Genomic DNA, 16,854 nt, shown 5'->3' with positions numbered 1-16,854 from the left:
GCCGGGGTCAGCGGAGGGGCCGGCCCGGGGGCGCTGGGCCGCGCTAAGCAACGGGCAGCCCCGGAGGAGCCTTTGTGCCACCGCCGCACCGCCTCATCCCCGACCGGGCGGGCCGGGGGAGGGGGGGGGGCCGGGACCCCGCACGGAGGCGGGGGAGCGCCGCGGGGAGGGCGCGGGCGGGCCCAGAGCCGCCGCTCAGCTCGGGAGACGCCGCCGCCGAGGCGCCGCCGCCGCCCGCGCCGCCCGGGAGCCAGGCATTGCCGGCACCCTGAGCCGGGCACACCCGCCGGGCACCGCGCCCCGCCGCGGAGCTACCGCCCCCGCCGCGCCCCGCGCAGGAGGCTGCCCTGAGCCCCCCGCCTCCTCCCCGCACCCACGGGGGAATTTTAGGAGCCTCCGCCACCGCGGTGGCGCGGTTTACAGGCGGCCACCACCACCCCTAAATGCGCGACGTGGCCGTCAAGGCCCCCGCGGGGCCTTCGAGCCGCCGGGTGCCTTCTAATGACGTAATGACGGGGGGTGTGTGTGCAATGACGCTCAGCGCGCTCCAGCCCCGCCCCGCGGGCGCTACGTCCCGCCCCCTGCCGGGAGAGCGGCGAAAGGGGGCGGGGCGAGGCGAAGCCTCGCGATATCTCAGAGGGGCGCGAAGGGCCGCGCGCCCCCCTGAGGGGTAGTGGAGCCCTGAGGGGTAATGGCGGCCTGAGGGGCCAGGGAGAACGAGCGGGAAGAAGCCTCTCTCAGCCTTCGCCTTGTACCCCCCGCTCGTGGAGGGGAGCGTCTCCCCCTCACGGCACACCCGCCCTGGTGCTGGCAGGGGTTTCTCCTGCCGCCGCGCTCGCTGAGGCACAGGCCGCCCTCATCGCCCCCTTCCCGCTGCTTTGTCAGCTCTTCTGCTTGCCTTGCTGGGGCCAGCGAGCAGGTGTGGGGCTTCCTTTAACGTAGAGGAAACACGGGGAAAGGGGGCAGCGCAGAAAGCCAGTGAAAACCTTAAAAACTGCGTGAGGCAGGGGGTAAGGGGTGTGTGGAAGAAAATACAACATTTGTGCAGCTGAGCTCCTGCTTAGCTCACTGACAACCTGCTCCAACAAAGGTCAGGTTGACTTCACTATGACAAGAATGTTTATTGTGAGTAGAGACAAGGGGAGCAGCTGAGAACCAACCTTTGCCTCACAGACACGCCAAGAGGTTGCTCTGCTGCTCCATTACTGAGCCTCCGTTCACTTCGCTCACGGAGCGGGGACGTGTGTGTTGGGGGTAAGGGACAGGGTGTATCGAGCTAGCCGCGTAAGCCAACAAAGAATTATTATAAAACCTACTGCAGGGCAGACAAGCATCTGAAGGACTTCTGGAAAACACATTGATCAGATACAGATGCAACAACTGTAACACCCCTGTAATGCATTAGTACTTAATTGACTGTATTTGGTCTTTTAAAAAGATAAAGCCAAGTAACGTTTTTTTAACAAAAGCTCCTTCAGGCACCTTCTAAAGAAACATTTCTTAACGCAGAGTTACATTTTTCCACCTAGGTTTTGTGCGAGTTAAGAAGAGGTTTCCTTGCTTTGTATCTGGTGAAGCTGCATAGATGTTTCCAAACACACAGAGAGGCTGCTGTCCTTTAGGAGTTTTTCTGTGGAATTTTGATTGTCACCTAGGAAAAAAAAAAAAAAAAAAGAACAGTCACAAGTTATTTTCCTGTAGATGGTGTTCAGTTATATTCACTTGGAGGCCGAGAGGCAGCAACATCCTGCAGAAGAGAACCAGAAGACAGTATATCCCAGCCAGCAGGCAGTGAGCGGGACCACCGTGGTCTGGAGACTTACCTAGAAGGCCTGGAGAGGCGGAAGCTCAAAGACTGGGTGACAGCACCTCTCCAGAGGCACCACTGCTCTTTGAGAGGTGGGAGTGGGCTTGTTTGTCCTCATCTCCTGTACCAAATCAGCCCCTTGCCAGTCACAAGCTGGAGGCCCTCAACCACTACGCACTTTGCTGTGTTGGAACTCCGGGGCCATGGGCTAACCACCTCTGCCCAACAGCTCCGTCACCCTTTAGACATCGCAGCTGCACGCAGAGAGCGTGGCAGCCCTTCTGCCTCGTCTTGCAGGAAGTGACTCGGCCCGCAGTGGCGGGATTGCCCAACACCAGGAACCTTGGTCTCGCACGTGGACCCAAGGACGTATCGGCTCAGGAGGGCGGCAGTAAGCACTGGTGGTCACTGCTCAGATTCCCCCTCCTGAGTGGGGAGCACCCGGTTCATCTGCCAGCTCGTACCTGCAGAAGCCTCTACCCACGGGCATGCCCCCCGCCCCCCAGCACAGCTCTTCCTGTTCTCCACAAAATAAACTCACGGAGAAGTCCATACACTTGCATGCTCGGTGCCACGTGGTGCGGACAATTGGTAACCGATTAGGTGACGTATCCTTGTCCTCAGCAGTTCATGTAAAACAGAAGGCTAGTCTTGTTTTACACAGAGTTGTGTTGCGGCCACTTCAAAAGCACAGCTCCAATTTTGTTTCAAGCATTAGGAGGAAGAATTGCAGCACTCAGGGCAGCCTGTACCAACAGGCACAAACACAACGTGGAGCTACAGCAGAGGGTCGGGAAATCCTTGGATACAGGGATACTCACATTTTTCACCTCTACATATGCCTCCAGACCATATTCTCCCAGCTCTCGCCCATTCCCAGAAGCTTTGTAGCCACCAAACGGGGCTTGTGCACCAAACACATCATAGCAGTTGATCCTGAAATGGAAACCAAGAATGAAGCACCTGTAGCTTCAGAACTGCTTAACAGAAGAGCCCTTTCGCAGCCAAAGGACATCTCAGCTGTCTACAACAGGGGGACGGCTGAATTTCTAGGCAGGATTTCCGTATTCCTCTCAGCCAACAGAATTAATCAATACTGAAACCTTATCCTCATCAACCAGGAAACAGCACATCATGAAATCGAGTCATGTCTCTCATTATCACAGGACCCAGCGCCCAGGTTGCCACCCACACCTCCTTCAGAGGACAGATGTCAAAAGCACCTACTTGTTCACTCAGAAGCATTACAAAAAAACCCCAAAAATAGCAAGATCCTGTACCTCCAAAATCTCGTGCTACAACAACAAACCAGTGTTGAGGCACTGACTTTGGCACAGCCTTCCCCACGGCCTCGGAACACAGAGGAACATCCCCCAGACGTGCTCGGTGATCTAATGGCTGCTGGCGCTCGGAGCCCGGCAGCAGCTGCTGTCACGGCCAGCTGCAGGACTGGATCTCTTTTCCCCCATCCCATTCACTAATCCACAGTGGGGAGCATAGAAGCTTAACAGCCCTAAATTTTACCACCAGTTACTGTTACAACTGAAGGTCTGACATTACATTCGGTGAAATACATGTAAAATTGGATCCAAAATAGAGACAGGCTATCAAAGAGCAAGGAAGCTTCCAGCAATTTAGGGAGAAGGAAGTGTCGAGGCTCACCAAACTGTTCCAGCTCGCAGGCCCTGTGACACGTAGTTTGCTTTGTCAAGATCCTTTGTAAAGACGGCTGCTGCCAGGCCGTACTTGGAGTCATTTGCTCTCTCAATCACTTCCTCAATGGTTTTGAATTTCAGAATCTGCATGACCGGCCCAAATATCTGCAAAATCCAAACAGAGCATCCGAGAACCTGCGTAAACTGATCACCGGGGAGGCTGTGGTTGATAGTGGAGTTATGTATGTACGCTAGAAGTCACACAGGACATGGAATTTGAAGTATCACATATTACAAAGGGCCCAGGATGTAATCTGGAGGGAAGTTTAATGTGGTGACTTTCTAAGAAGCACTGAGTTTCACAGCTCATGAACGTCCAGTGCTTGCAGACCCACTTTTTTTTTTGCATCAGAGGGGGGCAAATTGATGAAGAAGTGAAAAGCTGACAGACAGGAAGGCGCTGCAGGTCTCACCTCCTCTCTGGCAATCGTCATGCTGTCCTGCACGTCGCCAAAGACGGTTGGCTGGATGAAATAGCCTCTGTCTGCAGCGGCGTTGCCACCACACAGCAGTTTGGCTCCTTCACGCTTCCCTGTACTAATGTAACCGAGGATCTTCTTAAACTGCTCTTCATCCACCTAAGAGCCACGAGGACAGACAGATCAGCTTCACCTTCACTGGGAGCAAAAAAAAGATTCGACTACAACCTGGCGTGCACGTGGCTGTGCTCTAGCAACTCCTCATTTCAACAGACTGCCGAGCCAGCTTCAAAGGGAGATGGTAATTTTTAAATGCCATCATCAAGTGGAAGTTTTGGCATAATCAGAACAGTTAATTGACTTATCCCCCCTGCACAAGCAAAGAGGTAACGGGCACCGTTCAAAGGATATTAATCGAGAGACCGAAGGAGACCTCCCACTCCAATCAACTCACGCACAACGACTCCAGATCGGGACTGTTTCATGAGGTAACAGTTCAGGACGTTTCCTGCTCTTACCTGAGGCCCCTGTTCAGTTTTAAAGTCAAAAGGGTTTCCAACCACCCTGGACTTGGCCTTCTCAACGCTCCTCTCCACAAACTCATGATATATATCTTCCTGGACATACGTTCGGGATCCGGCACAGCAGCACTGCCCTTGGTTGAAGAACAGGGCAAAATGGGCTTGATCCACAGCCCAGTCCACTAAGATTGGGGAGAGAAGAGAAATCAAGTCAGCAAACAAAACAACCAGGGTCAGTAAGGAACTTCTTTCAAACAACCACCATGCAGTGATACAAAGTCCTTTCGGTTGACAGGCGTTTCCCCTGTTTTGGTAGGGCAGAAGTTACGTACAGATTTGATGAGGGTCTATTAAAGCACTCCATACTAGAGAAAAAAAAAAAAATCTGAGGCACATTACAATTCTCCTTTCAAATTACCAGGTATTAAGGACAAGTTATTTTAGATCTAGAAGAATTTCCTTCCTTACTGCCGTATAAAAGCCCATGTGCTGGCTCATCAAGACCAAAAATGAGTTTATATGCAAGAGATGAGGGAACCAGAACTTCCTAAGAGTGGAAAAGAGCAGTACACACTAAAAGAAAGAAATGAAAACAAAAATGAAACAAAGACTGAAGGAAGATACTGAAACAATTCTCATTTGTTGATAACCGAACTTCTTTGCAGCGCTGGGAAAGGCGTGGGAGTGAAGCACCGCTGCTACACCAACAGGGCAGCCACAGCAGGAGGCACGGAGACTTCACGGGCTGAGAACAGCCAGGTGGTGTCAGCACTGGAAACCCACCACACGTGAGAGGTCTCCTTTGCCCTCCAGCTCTGCTTGCACAAAGCCAACCTAAAAGGGACAGATCAAGTGTTACGCTAGCGGGTGCTTACTGTCCGCATCAGACATGATGATATTTGGACTCTTCCCTCCAAGCTCCAGGGTCACCCTCTTCAGGTTACTCTCCGCTGCAGCTTTCTGGATCAGATGCCCAACCTGCATCGTGAGGAGAGGAGGTATCAGGAGTGAACTCCTACGGACACCTGGCAGGGCAGCTGGTTTTAGCTCTCAGTCAGCAGTTTAATAATAATCCCTTCATTATCAGGGCCTGAAGGGAACAACTGAAGCCGGCCCAGAGTTTCACCTCTGGTAAGAAGCAGCTCAAGGGAAACAACAGGAAGTATACTAAAGGTGGCACTTGAAGAAGAGATTTATGTAAAGTAAAAATCAATGTCACACCCTGAAGTCAGCTACATTTTTTTAAAAAGAAGGGTAGAAGGCAAGGCCCCTCCAGCATTTTATACAGGAAAGGTATTACAGCAATGAGATGTTCTCTAGATCCCACGGGCTTAAAGGTTAAGGTACCTCCTTACCTCCGTGGAGCCGGTGAAGGCCACTTTGTCCACGTCCATGTGGGAAGAGATGGCAGCCCCCGCAGTGGGCCCATAGCCCGGGATGATGTTCACCACGCCTGGCGGGAATCCAGCCTGCCGGTCCGCAGCAGGAGAAAACAAGGTTATTCCTTTTGCAAATCCAGGATTTTCCCCACCCTCATCTGTAAGCAACGCTTCCTTAGGCCTCCCACGAAGACCAGGGCCTCTCCTACTTCACTGTAATCTCCCAGGTCTTTAGTTTTAACGTACAGTTTGCAATAACCAGGACAATTCCTCTCCCCACCCCACACCCTAAGCACAGTTTGGAGCCATGTGTGTTAGTGTTCTGATCACCCTGAAGTTTGTTGTTTAAATGAACCTCAAAGAGTTCTTCCCTAATCAACATCCACCTCCTCTGCACACACATTGATAAGAACGAGGGGTTTATTCTGCTAAATCAAACGCTAAGATACTCAAGACAATCCAGCCTTTCTTTGGATCAGACAGCCCATCTCTGTGCCCTCCGCAGCTCACCAGTCTGGCTGTATCACGCTGCACTCCAGCAGCGACAGGGGGTGGAAACCCGGCCTTTTCACTCACCTCTTTGATCAAATTAGCCACATAGAGAGCACTCAGGGGGGTTTGCTCTGCCACTTTCATCACAACCACGTTCCCAGTAGCCAGGGCAGGCCCCAGTTTCCATGCTTGCATCAACAGCGGGAAGTTCCACTGAAAAACAAGGAGCTATTTGCTGGTCTGAACTTGAAAGTTTCCAATTAACCAGTAAGTAACCCATGAGCTTCGTTCAAATCAGCTGCAGCACTGATGGAAGCCGCCTCTGATCCTTCCCTAGCTGCTCTTCAACGTTTGGCTCCTTTTCAAGCGCTGCCTCCTGCTCAGCTGGGAAAACTGAAGCATGAGGTCTCAGTAAAAACCCAACTTTTTTTTTAATTAATCTTTACTGTCAGTTTAGCCATTAAACGCTCTTCTGAGGCACTTGCAAAGTAATGACAGGGCAACGCACGCAGACCCGTGAGGCGATTACATTCAGGTCTTGCTCAATGCAAACGTGAAAAACACACAAATACAGTACACACAGGGTCTGGCTACTCCTGTAAAGGGGTAACACTATCCACAGAGCAGTGTGTAAACATGGCTCTGTGGTTGACAAACCACCTTGCTACACTTGCTGCCGGCTACTGAAATAAGATCACGTACATAAAGCTGAATTTTGCACGCTAGCTCTCCATTGCCTCATCACGCCGAATTTTGGGTTTAACACTAGGTAGTAGTTTAAACTTCGTTGTGGTTCTGAGCCAGAAAACTCCTATAAAGGGGTTTAATTTTTTTTTTTTTTTTTTAATTAGCAGATACAAAGTAAATCTCAGAGCCCATGAAATCAACAGGTAGTTCTGCACAAAGTAGCAGCCCTCCCAGCTGCTGCAAGCGTAACTTTCTCTACCACTGGCAGGAAGCAGCGTTTAGTGACAGATAATAACTGACACGTTAAGACAACTCTTCCTGCTAACACTGAATTCTTGAAATGCCACAGGAGCTCCTGATACATTTTACTCACTGGGATTATCTGTCCACAAACTCCCACTGGCTCATGTCTTGTGTAACAGAAGAAGTCTCCGTCTAACGGGATGGTTTTGCCGTGGAATTTATCCGACCAGCCTGCAAAGTACCTAGCAACAATAAAGTCTTGGTCACTGAATTTAAAATAACAAGTCTCTTGTCAACAGAGAATAAGACACACTCCCTCCAGCTGTTTGTTTTCCTCCCTGCTTCAGTCACTTCATACCAATACAAGTATTTCCCAAACAGGTGATTTTAAGGGACAGTAAATACAAACATTTCTCTCTCCTGCCTTTGCCAGCACTTCACGTAACATAAATTCTGTCATCCCTGCGCTGAGGCGCAGATCACCTCCATTGGTGTCAGCCCTGTATATAGCAAGACAGAAACATCTGTGTAACAAAAATCCTTTGGAAAGTCACAGGAATTACAGCCTCGTTCTTAGAAAAAAAATAAAAACAGCAGAAAACCAGGTGTCTGACACCCTGCTATGGGCCGAATGAAACCAACAGGTCAGATCCAGCCCTGTCACCCACAGTGCTCGAATCAGAGGCATCTGCTCTCCGCACGAGCAGAGGTTTGGCTACCAGGGGCCAGCCCAGCACAAGCATGGAGCCCCAAGAGTGACCGCGCTGTCCCTGCAGCCTCCACGCCTACCTGAGACATTTGACCACCATGTCCAAATCCACCAGGTAGGAGATGGAGTACGGTTTGCCATTATCCAGTGTCTCCAGCGCCTACAAAAGACAACGGGATTGCCTGAAGGAGTGAGGTGGGGAAAGTCACGCGTATAGATTCAGGTTGGATTCTCTGTTTGCAGCTTGGATCTGTTCTGCCTGGTGGCCTTTTTGCTTTCGGCTTCCCCCAGACTCCTTCCCCATCCTATGAAGCGCTCTCTCACAGCCTGAGCTGTGGCTGAAGTCCCCATCACACCCGCTGGGCACAAACCACCCGTCTCTGCCTCGCTCTCCCCGCAGTCAGGGATCGTGGCAGAGAGAGCTCAGCCACAGAGCACGATACGCACCGCCAGGTAAGCCCGGTCCCTCTCGATCAGGTCAGCAAGACGATTCAGCAGCTTCCCCCGATGAGAAGCGTCCATCCTCCTCCAAGGCGAGCCCAGCTGGAAAGCTGCCTTGGCTGCCTCGACGGCCTTGTCCACATCTGCCTGCAGAGGAGCCCAGGCAGGAGGGTGAGAAAGGAGTAACCAGCTCCCACTCAAAACACAGCTGGAGCCCTCCCTGGTCTCCAGGAGAAAACAGCCTCCAGCCAGACAGCACAAGTGGCTGCTAGCACCGGCCTTTGGCGGGGGCAAGAACTTGACAGCTGCCTCGCTGCAAGACACCCGTCAGTCCGAGGACAGGGGAGCGCATGGGCTGCAGCGCCTGGGCCACTGGCCCCACAAGCACCACCCTGGGCAACCTCAGCACAAACGCTGCCGCTGGTCCGGCCGCAGCTTTCCCACCCTCTCTGCATCCACGCGGCAGAGGGAGCTGAATTGGCAGTGGAACAGACGGGTGCCACCGCTGCGCAGCCTCCACCTCTGCCTGCGCTTATCTCGGTTACTTCAGCTACACAGAGCGCAAATATCGTCGCGTTATTTCTGCAGTGTCACCTGCTGGGTTAATATTTGCATCCTAGAACAAGGCACGGAAAAAGCCCTAGAAGTGTGCTTTTGACACGCTTTCAGGGCTTGATTTTGCCAGCACAGTCTTTTTTCCTTGATCAGATATCTCTAATCCCTCATTTTCTCCTGTCAGGGCATTAACTGGTTTCTAGCTGGTTCTCTGTTCTGGCCTGCTGTAATGGTCCCATCAGGACAAGCCAGTCTACCAAGGACAAGCAAACAACAAAGGGTTTCTTCCCTCACTCACCCCTCCCTTGGGGAACACAAACAAATGTCCAGACTGTAGGAAGAGCCCAGAACTGCTGGGAAACACCACCTCAGCTCTGCCACAGACTCCTAGAAGCGCCTTGCATAAGGCACGGAATGATTACATGACTCTATTCCCCACCATCTCTTTCCTTCCTTGTTTTCCTAGGGCTGGGGACTGTCTCCCACTGCACGTGTACAGCAGAAAGGGGCTGTTCAGGTGAATCCCGACCTTTTGTCCCCTCTGCTCCTGTGGACTCTGGGTCACACCACCAGCACAGCACCCACAGGCCCGCAAAGGTGTCTGCATTCATCCCCGCCTGACCCAGCAACCTCCACCCACGACTGCTCCCCGAACCTCCCAACTCAGGCTCTACTGCACACCCCATCTATTCCCCTCTGCCCTTTCCAGTCCTGGCGTGACACTGGAAAGAGACAAAACCAGAAGGTTTTTGCTGAAAGCAGTAGTCAGGGAAGAATACAAGCGGCACCTGACGTGGTATTTATGGGTCAGACAGTTACTACCACAAACATGGCACTTGGAGGAGCTGCCTCAGTGAGAGGCGAGTTAATGTCTGCAATCCCTGTGTGCCTGCTCACGCCGCAAACAAACTGGTCTTGTCCAGAGGACAGTTACCTTATCGCCCTCGGCAACGTGGCAGATAACTTCTCCTGTTGCTGGATTGATAGAAGGGAAGGTTTTCTTACTGACTGCATCATGCCACTCGTTATTTATGAAAATCTGCAAGGAAAAAAGCAAAGCAGCGTTAAGCCTTAGAGCCAGGTGAGATCGGTAAGAGCTTCAGTTGCTTAACGGCATCTTAGCAGGCTGCTTAATTAAAAGAGACTCAACTTGCACATGCTCCAAAACCGCACCAATATGAAGGAGGTCTTTTAGCCCAAAAGTGCACAACAGAAGACACAGCCTCAACTTGATAAAAAGAATTCACATCTCGGCAAACAGCACGTGAATTGGAAGCGGTTCCAGTCTCTGTTGGTCCCTGCAGGACCTGGAAGCCTGGCTGGAACTGCGCAGGGACACCGGGAGGCTCAGGAGACGAAACAGTGGGGAAATGCTTCAGGCGCGGACGACACAGTTGATTTCGTACACAGCGCTAGAGATTTTGCAGCATTTCCTTGATTAACCAATTTTAGGCTCCCCCTGTACCGTTCTGAAACAGGACCAGGCACCACCAGCAGCTTTTCCCCAATTCTTTCTTTCTCAGTAAGGGTGAATTTTGTTTTTTCAGGTCCATGGCAAGGGAGTGTCAGTGCAAAGATTGTGGTGCTCGCCGAGAACTTGCCAAACGCTCAGCCAACTGCCAACAGCCTTCTCATGGCCGCAGGGACAGGGCAGCCCGGTGGCTTGGGAGAGGACGGCTGTCCCTCCGCCAGCGCCTCGCACAGACGATGCTTTCCTCAAGGCTGCGAGCAAGGAGCGCAGGGTCTCATCGATGCAGACAACCAGCATCAAGCCAGGCACCTTCCCCTGCCTTCGCGCTGCCCTCCGGCACAGCTTTCTCCTTCACCCGTTCGCACCGATGGCAGCCGTCTGCCGAGACAACCGCGGGGATCCAGATAAAGCCCGATGGTAGCGGGACACTCGCCTGGTGCCTCGCCCCGGCTGCTGCACCCAAAGTTGCTTTTTTCCAACATTTCCTGCAACGCCAGGCTTTGGGCCCAAACGTCCGGCTGCTTCAGGCCCTGCCCAGCTCAGCCTCAAACCGGGGCGCCCCCAGCCCCGCACCGCGGTGTCCCCAACCCCGCACAACCCCTCCGGGCCACGGCCGAGCCGGGAAGCCCCAGGAACCCCCAGCCCAGCCCAGCTCGCTCCCGGAGCAGCCACCGCTGCCGCCAACCGGGGCTGCCCGCGGGGACGCGGCCGGCCCTGGCCAACCCCCCGGCGCGGCCCTACCTTGTTGAAAGCGATGTCGGGGCGTGGGTTGGGCGCCGGGATGGGGGAGGCGGCGGCCGAGAAGGGGGCACCGAGCCGGGCCGGGCCGCGGCAGAGCCGGGAAACGCGCACGACCGCCCGCAACATGCTGCGCTCCGCTGCGCTGCGCCGGGGCGGCTCCTGCTCCTCCGGGACGGCCCCGCACCGCCCCCGCTCCGCCCTCGCACCGCCCCCGCTCCGCCCGCCTCGGCTCGGCTCGGCTCGCCTGGGCCAAGTTAGGCTGGGTTGTGTCCGGCTCAGCACAGCCTGAGTGGAACCACCTCGGTTTTGGTTCGGGTTGGCCGGGTTCAGCTCGGTCTGGGCACTGGGGTTTGGCTCAGCTCGGCTCGGTTTAGCTTCGCATGGCTCAGCCCAGCTCAGTTCAGCTCCATTCGGCTCAGCTCAGCCCAGCTCGGTTCAAATCACACTGGCACGGCTTGGTTTGGTGCACCAGGGATGTCTCATCGGTGGCCAGTACCGGCACTGAGTGTCCCTGTCCGTGCTCAGGAACTTTGTTCAGGCAACAAGAAGGAGAAAGGCAAAGGAAAACCAGAAACATCCCTGGTGCACTGGTTACTTTCCCAGGGAAGGTGGTGTGAGGAGGTAAACGGTTGGGGACCCCCGGTCACCTGGACATGCCACCGGTACCGTGTGCACAGGAACCAAAGAAAGAAACTACGGTGTACAGGGGAAGAGGAACAAAGCCGGCGAAGTATTCTCACAACAGGAACATTACTCGGTGCATGCAGATGAGAGGCTTCGTAAAATTGCTGCCACCAACGGCTCAAGGCCTTTCTGCTTGTTTGCTTAAGATGCCCTGTGCGACTTCAGCGTGCCTCGGTGCAGATCCACGTGCGGGGAGCAGAGGTGGGCTCGCGTTATCAGCACCATCGCTGAGGAAGCCACAGACCAAATATACAAAGGGTTATAATCTCCAAAATAAACCTATGGTAATTACCCTTCATCTGACGTCACCTCTTCAGCTCCTTTAGTGAGGGGTCTGTGGAGGGTAACAGGGTGGATGGCTCTGGTTTATTAAAAGGGCCCGCAAAATTGTAGGATGTGTCAATTCAAAAATAGTTTAACCCACTCTCCTGGAAGACCCAGGTCATTGAAAGTCTTGGTGGTAGTTCCTGCATCTGGAGGTCCCCAGGCACTTCACTCAGAAGGGGACTATCAGCCTCGTTGTGCAGGGAGGAACCACAGGGCCCAGAGAGGCAAAACAACAGCCCGAGGTTATCCAGCTGGACTCGGATTAGGCTGCGTGTTTCCTAGCTCAGCTGAAAAGAAATCCTCTTGTGCTGGATCTCATCCTCTGTCATCCTTGGCTGCCCATATCCCCTGAAGGGTGACTGATTCCCTTTTGTTGCCCCAGACAGTCTTGAGCAGCCCTTCAGGCAGTGGCACTCGTGAGGACCACTTGTTCCAACACGCTCTCCCTCCTACTGCAGACCTGCACGTGTTAACTTTTGGGAGATGCCAGAAAGACCTGTTTTACCCATAGAGATGTGCCTACGTGCACTGCATCTCCCAGAGGGACCGGCTCAGGCTGTGCATCCACAGGGCACATCTCAGAGCTGAGCTCCAGCCAAGCTTTGCTCAGGGCTAAGCTCCCACACGCTGTCCTGTGTGTGTCTTCTGCTGATAGCCGGCTGGACAACCGATGACCCTGAGCATTAGCCCTGTGTTAATGCTTTTGCTCCTCTTGAGCAGGACCCTTTCCTTCCCTGGGGCTTGGCAGACAAACCCAGCAGCACTAAAACCACGTGCGATGGAGGAAAACACCTTCCTGGCAGAGCCAGCTCTCAGCCTCAAACCCTCAGCCCTGCAATAACCGGCTGGGATTGAGCCTGCCTGAAAGATGAGATAGTGGGAGGCGCAACGGCCAGGTGCCTGCTAGGAAATCATCCCGACTGTCTGGGTTGGGCAGATACAAGCTCAGATACAGGCTCCCTCCCCCTTCCACAGCAGAGCCAAGCTCCTGGGCTGGAGGTAGAATTTCACCCTGGAGCCTGGCAGAAAACAAAGCTCAGGTTACGAGGCTTCCCTACAGCCCTATGGTCCTGGTGTTGAGCAGCCAGCACGGCCACCCCAGGGCTCCTCCGCAGCACCCCTTGTGCCCCTGAGAGCGGGGATGGGGTGGTAACCCCGGGCAGATGGATGTGGCTTTGTGAAAGCGGGCTGTGAGGCTGCGCCCGCACTGGAGAAGCTAGAGAAAATTCAAAGTGTGCCAATCACTTCAATATTGAATTACTACTAGACTACACGTAAAGAGCACGGGAATTACCACAATTATTCCCACTGTTGTCCCCCTGCTGCTGGCCTCTGTGAAGCACTGAAAGCCTCATTGATCCCATCTGCATTCTCTGTGGTCCCCAAAGAAAACCTGAGAGATTCACTGCAGCCATGGGACCATGAAGTCCTCCCAGGTCCTCCCAGCTCCAGGGGCCAGGCATTGCCTCAGCTCCAGAGGCTCCCCTGAGGCCAGAGTCTTCAAGGACCGGATTCAGTTCTCCCCACCACTGACTGGAGTCCTTCTAGCATCTGCAGGTAGCTGAAGGTGTAGTGCTGAAGGAGGAGAGACACCCTGCTCCATTCTCCTTATTCCCCAAACCGAGTCTTGCACCCCCACCCTGTCATTCCTGGCCAACTCCCTCCCCACAAGGCTGGTATTGACTGCCGGCAGCCTCATGATCCAGGGATGGATTTTGCCCCACGAGCCTGGCAATAAAGGCACTGAGCCCAGATATGAGATAACAGCAAACACTACTGGAATTCAGAAGCTCCCAGGCTGTCATGACCTCTCCCATGCCAGAGCAGTTTAATCCCATGTCCGAGGCTCCCCAGCACTGTATCTAGTGGCTCAGCTCCGGTTTGGAGAGTTTCTTCAGCTAGAGATGGAGCTCAGGTCTGAGTGAAGCACTCAGCTGGGGTCTGCACTGCGGAGATGCTCTGATCCAGAGACCTGTGTGAGAGTGAGGGCAAGTAAGGGGCTGCAGGACCAGGGAAGAATGGCAGCAAATGCCCCAGCCCCTTCCAAATGCCCTGGGGAATGCAAATGTCCTCACCTGGGATCCCACAACAGACAGGACAAATCACCCCTGGTGCTCAAGGGCCCCAGACTGCAATGACTCGTTCCTGGTGTGGAGGAGACCCCAAAGGGATGCGTCCCTGTGTTGCTTGATTTGGGACAGAGAAGGGTCAGATGTGAAGCGCACGTGTCTGCTCCCCTGGCTACCCTGATCCGTAGCCTGTACAGCCACCATCAGAGCCCCTGCTTTGGTCCTGGCACCCTCTGCCCAATGGAAGAGGATGAGAGACATTACATCCTCCTACATCCCCCTAGCCTGGTGCTGGCCCCCTTGCTAGCCACGTCGCTGGGAGTGCAGCTGTGGACCCAGTGCTTTGGCCAGACATGCTTATGCTCCCTCTGAAAGAGAAACTGAGCTTTCCTCTGCTCCTCTGGAGAGGATTTCCCCAGAGATCTGTAGGGATGGGCAACCTTCGGGACTAGTGTGCCATGTCTGCTGGTTCCCATGCAGGACGTGGCAGGATCAGCTGAGCTGCTGCCCTGTTCAGCCAAAAGCGCCTCAGCGAAGGGCATCTCGCTGCCAAGCGCACTGGGACGAACCTCTACCCCTCCTGTGCCAGCTGGCAAGAGGCAGGCTTGCCCTTTCCCTTGGCCCTTGCCCAGCTTATGAGTGCTGTGATGGTCTCAGGCCAGGACTATTTGGCTGTTTCACACTCCACTGCATTATCTCCCTGCCACGGGCAGCGAGACTCCTCCCCTGGCTTTCACAACACACTTCCCCAGCAGTGGACAGTGCAGGGACAATGCCAAGTGAAAGAGCAGTGAGATGGATGGGGAGATGGCAGGGATGAGGGGACTCTGTGGTCCCCCAGATAAAGAGCAGTGTCTCCACCACAAGCCCAAGGCATGGAGTAGAGAAAGCATGGCAGTCCTGATGCTTGGAGACTTGACAACCCTCTCCCAGCTCTGAAGCTGAGTGTTTTGAAGAAGGGCAAGGAGATCTGCTCATCTCAGCACTTCCAGATTCCCCAGGGCTGCTGCTTCCCCTCCCTTTCCACCTTCTCAGTGGATCAGCTGCACACTGAAAAGCTGGGATTTGCTGGTTTCTGCTAGAGCACAAGGAAATGTTTCTGAAGGGCTGAACAACAGATGGGATTTCTTTTTTTTTTTTTGGCAGCTAAAAGGCAGTTTAGTAACCCACTAGAATTTGATAATGTCACTAGAATACATTAAGAATATAATCTCTGTAGAAACCCAAGGATAGGAATGTCTGCTTTCATGACACACTCTGTTGGATGATTACTTGTGACACCACTCCCGGCAAATCTGTTTGCAACACCAGCCAGCCCAGAGCCATGAGCTCACTGAGCCGCACCGTGGCCACCAGCAGCACTGGGAGGTGGAAGCACAGAGAAACCAGACAGTTTGCAGAGCCTGGGCAGGGGGTTCAGCTATCCTGATACCTGTGTGTTCACCTGACCTGCCTTGCACTGGCAGAAGGAAGAGACACGCAATTAAAACTCTAGAGTTTGAGAGCTGATGCTACTCTCATCTCTGCCACTGACACCCCACATGACCATGGGCAAGTCATTTTGGTAGCTGGTTTCTGCTTCCTCACCACCATACCATGGATGACCAGCGTCTCTCCATTTTGAGGGTTCAGGGCTCCAGCAGCACCTGCTCTGCCCAGGAGAGCCCAGGACGGTGGCAGGGCCAAAGTCCCAGGGGCATCCCAGAGCCTGCACGGCCGATCACACTTGGCTTATCACCGAGCACGTGACTGTTTGCTGACAGGGCTGTCTGCAGGGACAGCCCCTGCCGGGGAGAGCAGGACAAGAGAACACAGAGGAGGAAATGAAGCTGTGGAGGTACGAGAAGCTGCCTGCCCTACCTGTGGGACCTCCCAAGGAAGCACCAGGAGGAACTCTCACACAGAGAATTAACTCAGCCTCTCCCACACAGAGGCAGCAGCGAAGCTTCCACGCGACAGGGGAAGGGAATGAACAAAGCACTGGACTGGCAGGTGTTGAAAAGCCCAAGCCCAGCCAAGCTCTGGCAACCCCACCAGCATTGATGGCAGGACCTCGGTGGCGCGGCACCAGCGATTACAGCTGGGCTGGCGTTAATCTGCTCATCTTGCAAGGGAGTGCCAACTTCTGAAATTGCTGTTTCCCAGAACATGAACTCGGTTGCTCAAATGTAGCCAGCGATGGGAACCCACCCCCCTTTCTCCAAGCGCTGAATGCCAAATGTCTGATGTGATCAGGAAAGCAAGGGCACTCAGAGGCTCGCCACGATCCCCCACCCCAGTGCAGGTGCAGCAGAGCAGCTTTAGGGAGGAAGATGTCTCACCTTCAGTCCTAGAACATGATGCAGAGTCCATTTGGGCTGGGAAATCAGAAAACCCCACTGGATGCCCATGATCTTTTCCAGCTTGCAGTAAAGACCCTGGGCCATGCCCAACAGGCTGGTGGGGGGAGTGACCAGGGAGACTTTGGGCACAGGAGCTGCTCCAGAATGTGGCCAGGTAGCATAGCTCCTGCTAAGGAACGGCCCTCGCCCGGCCCAGGTGCTGTAACGTCCCGCAAGAGGCTTTGTGGTGGGGAGGCTGTCAAACACACGGAA

At 54.0% G+C, this 16,854-nt stretch overlaps 1 protein-coding gene across 1 annotated transcript; it reads right to left on the bottom strand.

Annotated features, from left to right (window-relative positions):
* Nucleotides 1-1,394: 1,394 nt before the first annotated feature.
* On the bottom strand, nt 1,395-11,306 carry ALDH2 (aldehyde dehydrogenase 2 family member). Its single transcript, XM_086474489.1, has 13 exons — nt 11,181-11,306; nt 9,903-10,007; nt 8,420-8,560; nt 8,053-8,132; nt 7,394-7,505; nt 6,418-6,546; nt 5,818-5,931; nt 5,338-5,440; nt 4,460-4,644; nt 3,936-4,100; nt 3,470-3,627; nt 2,629-2,743; nt 1,395-1,651 (listed from the first exon to the last, which is right to left on the bottom strand). Exons 1-13 carry the CDS (start codon nt 11,304-11,306, stop codon nt 1,619-1,621), a joined length of 1,566 nt encoding a protein of 521 aa, XP_086330615.1. The 3' UTR covers nt 1,395-1,618.
* Between the last annotated feature and the right edge of the window lie 5,548 nt (nt 11,307-16,854).

The sequence above is a fragment of the Leptosomus discolor genome, chromosome 16 (assembly GCF_034619465.1).
Source record: "Leptosomus discolor isolate bLepDis1 chromosome 16, bLepDis1.hap2, whole genome shotgun sequence".
Taxonomy (NCBI): Eukaryota; Metazoa; Chordata; class Aves; order Leptosomiformes; family Leptosomidae; genus Leptosomus; species Leptosomus discolor.
Note: the sequence above shows the minus strand (reverse complement) of the source record. Positions and strands in the feature narration are given on the sequence as shown.

What these genes read in the sequence shown, in the direction of transcription:
- ALDH2 (XM_086474489.1), bottom strand. Translation starts at nt 11,306, where the DNA reads ATGTTGCGGGCGGTCGTGCGCGTTTCCCGGCTCTGCCGCGGCCCGGCC. An exon ending in CATCATGTCTGATGCGGACA is followed by an intron (nt 4,645 to 5,337) that starts GTAAGCACCCGC and finishes CCCCAATCTTAG; the next exon opens with TGGACTGGGCTGTGGATCAA. An exon ending in TGACGATTGCCAGAGAGGAG is followed by an intron (nt 3,628 to 3,935) that starts GTGAGACCTGCA and finishes TGGATTTTGCAG; the next exon opens with ATATTTGGGCCGGTCATGCA.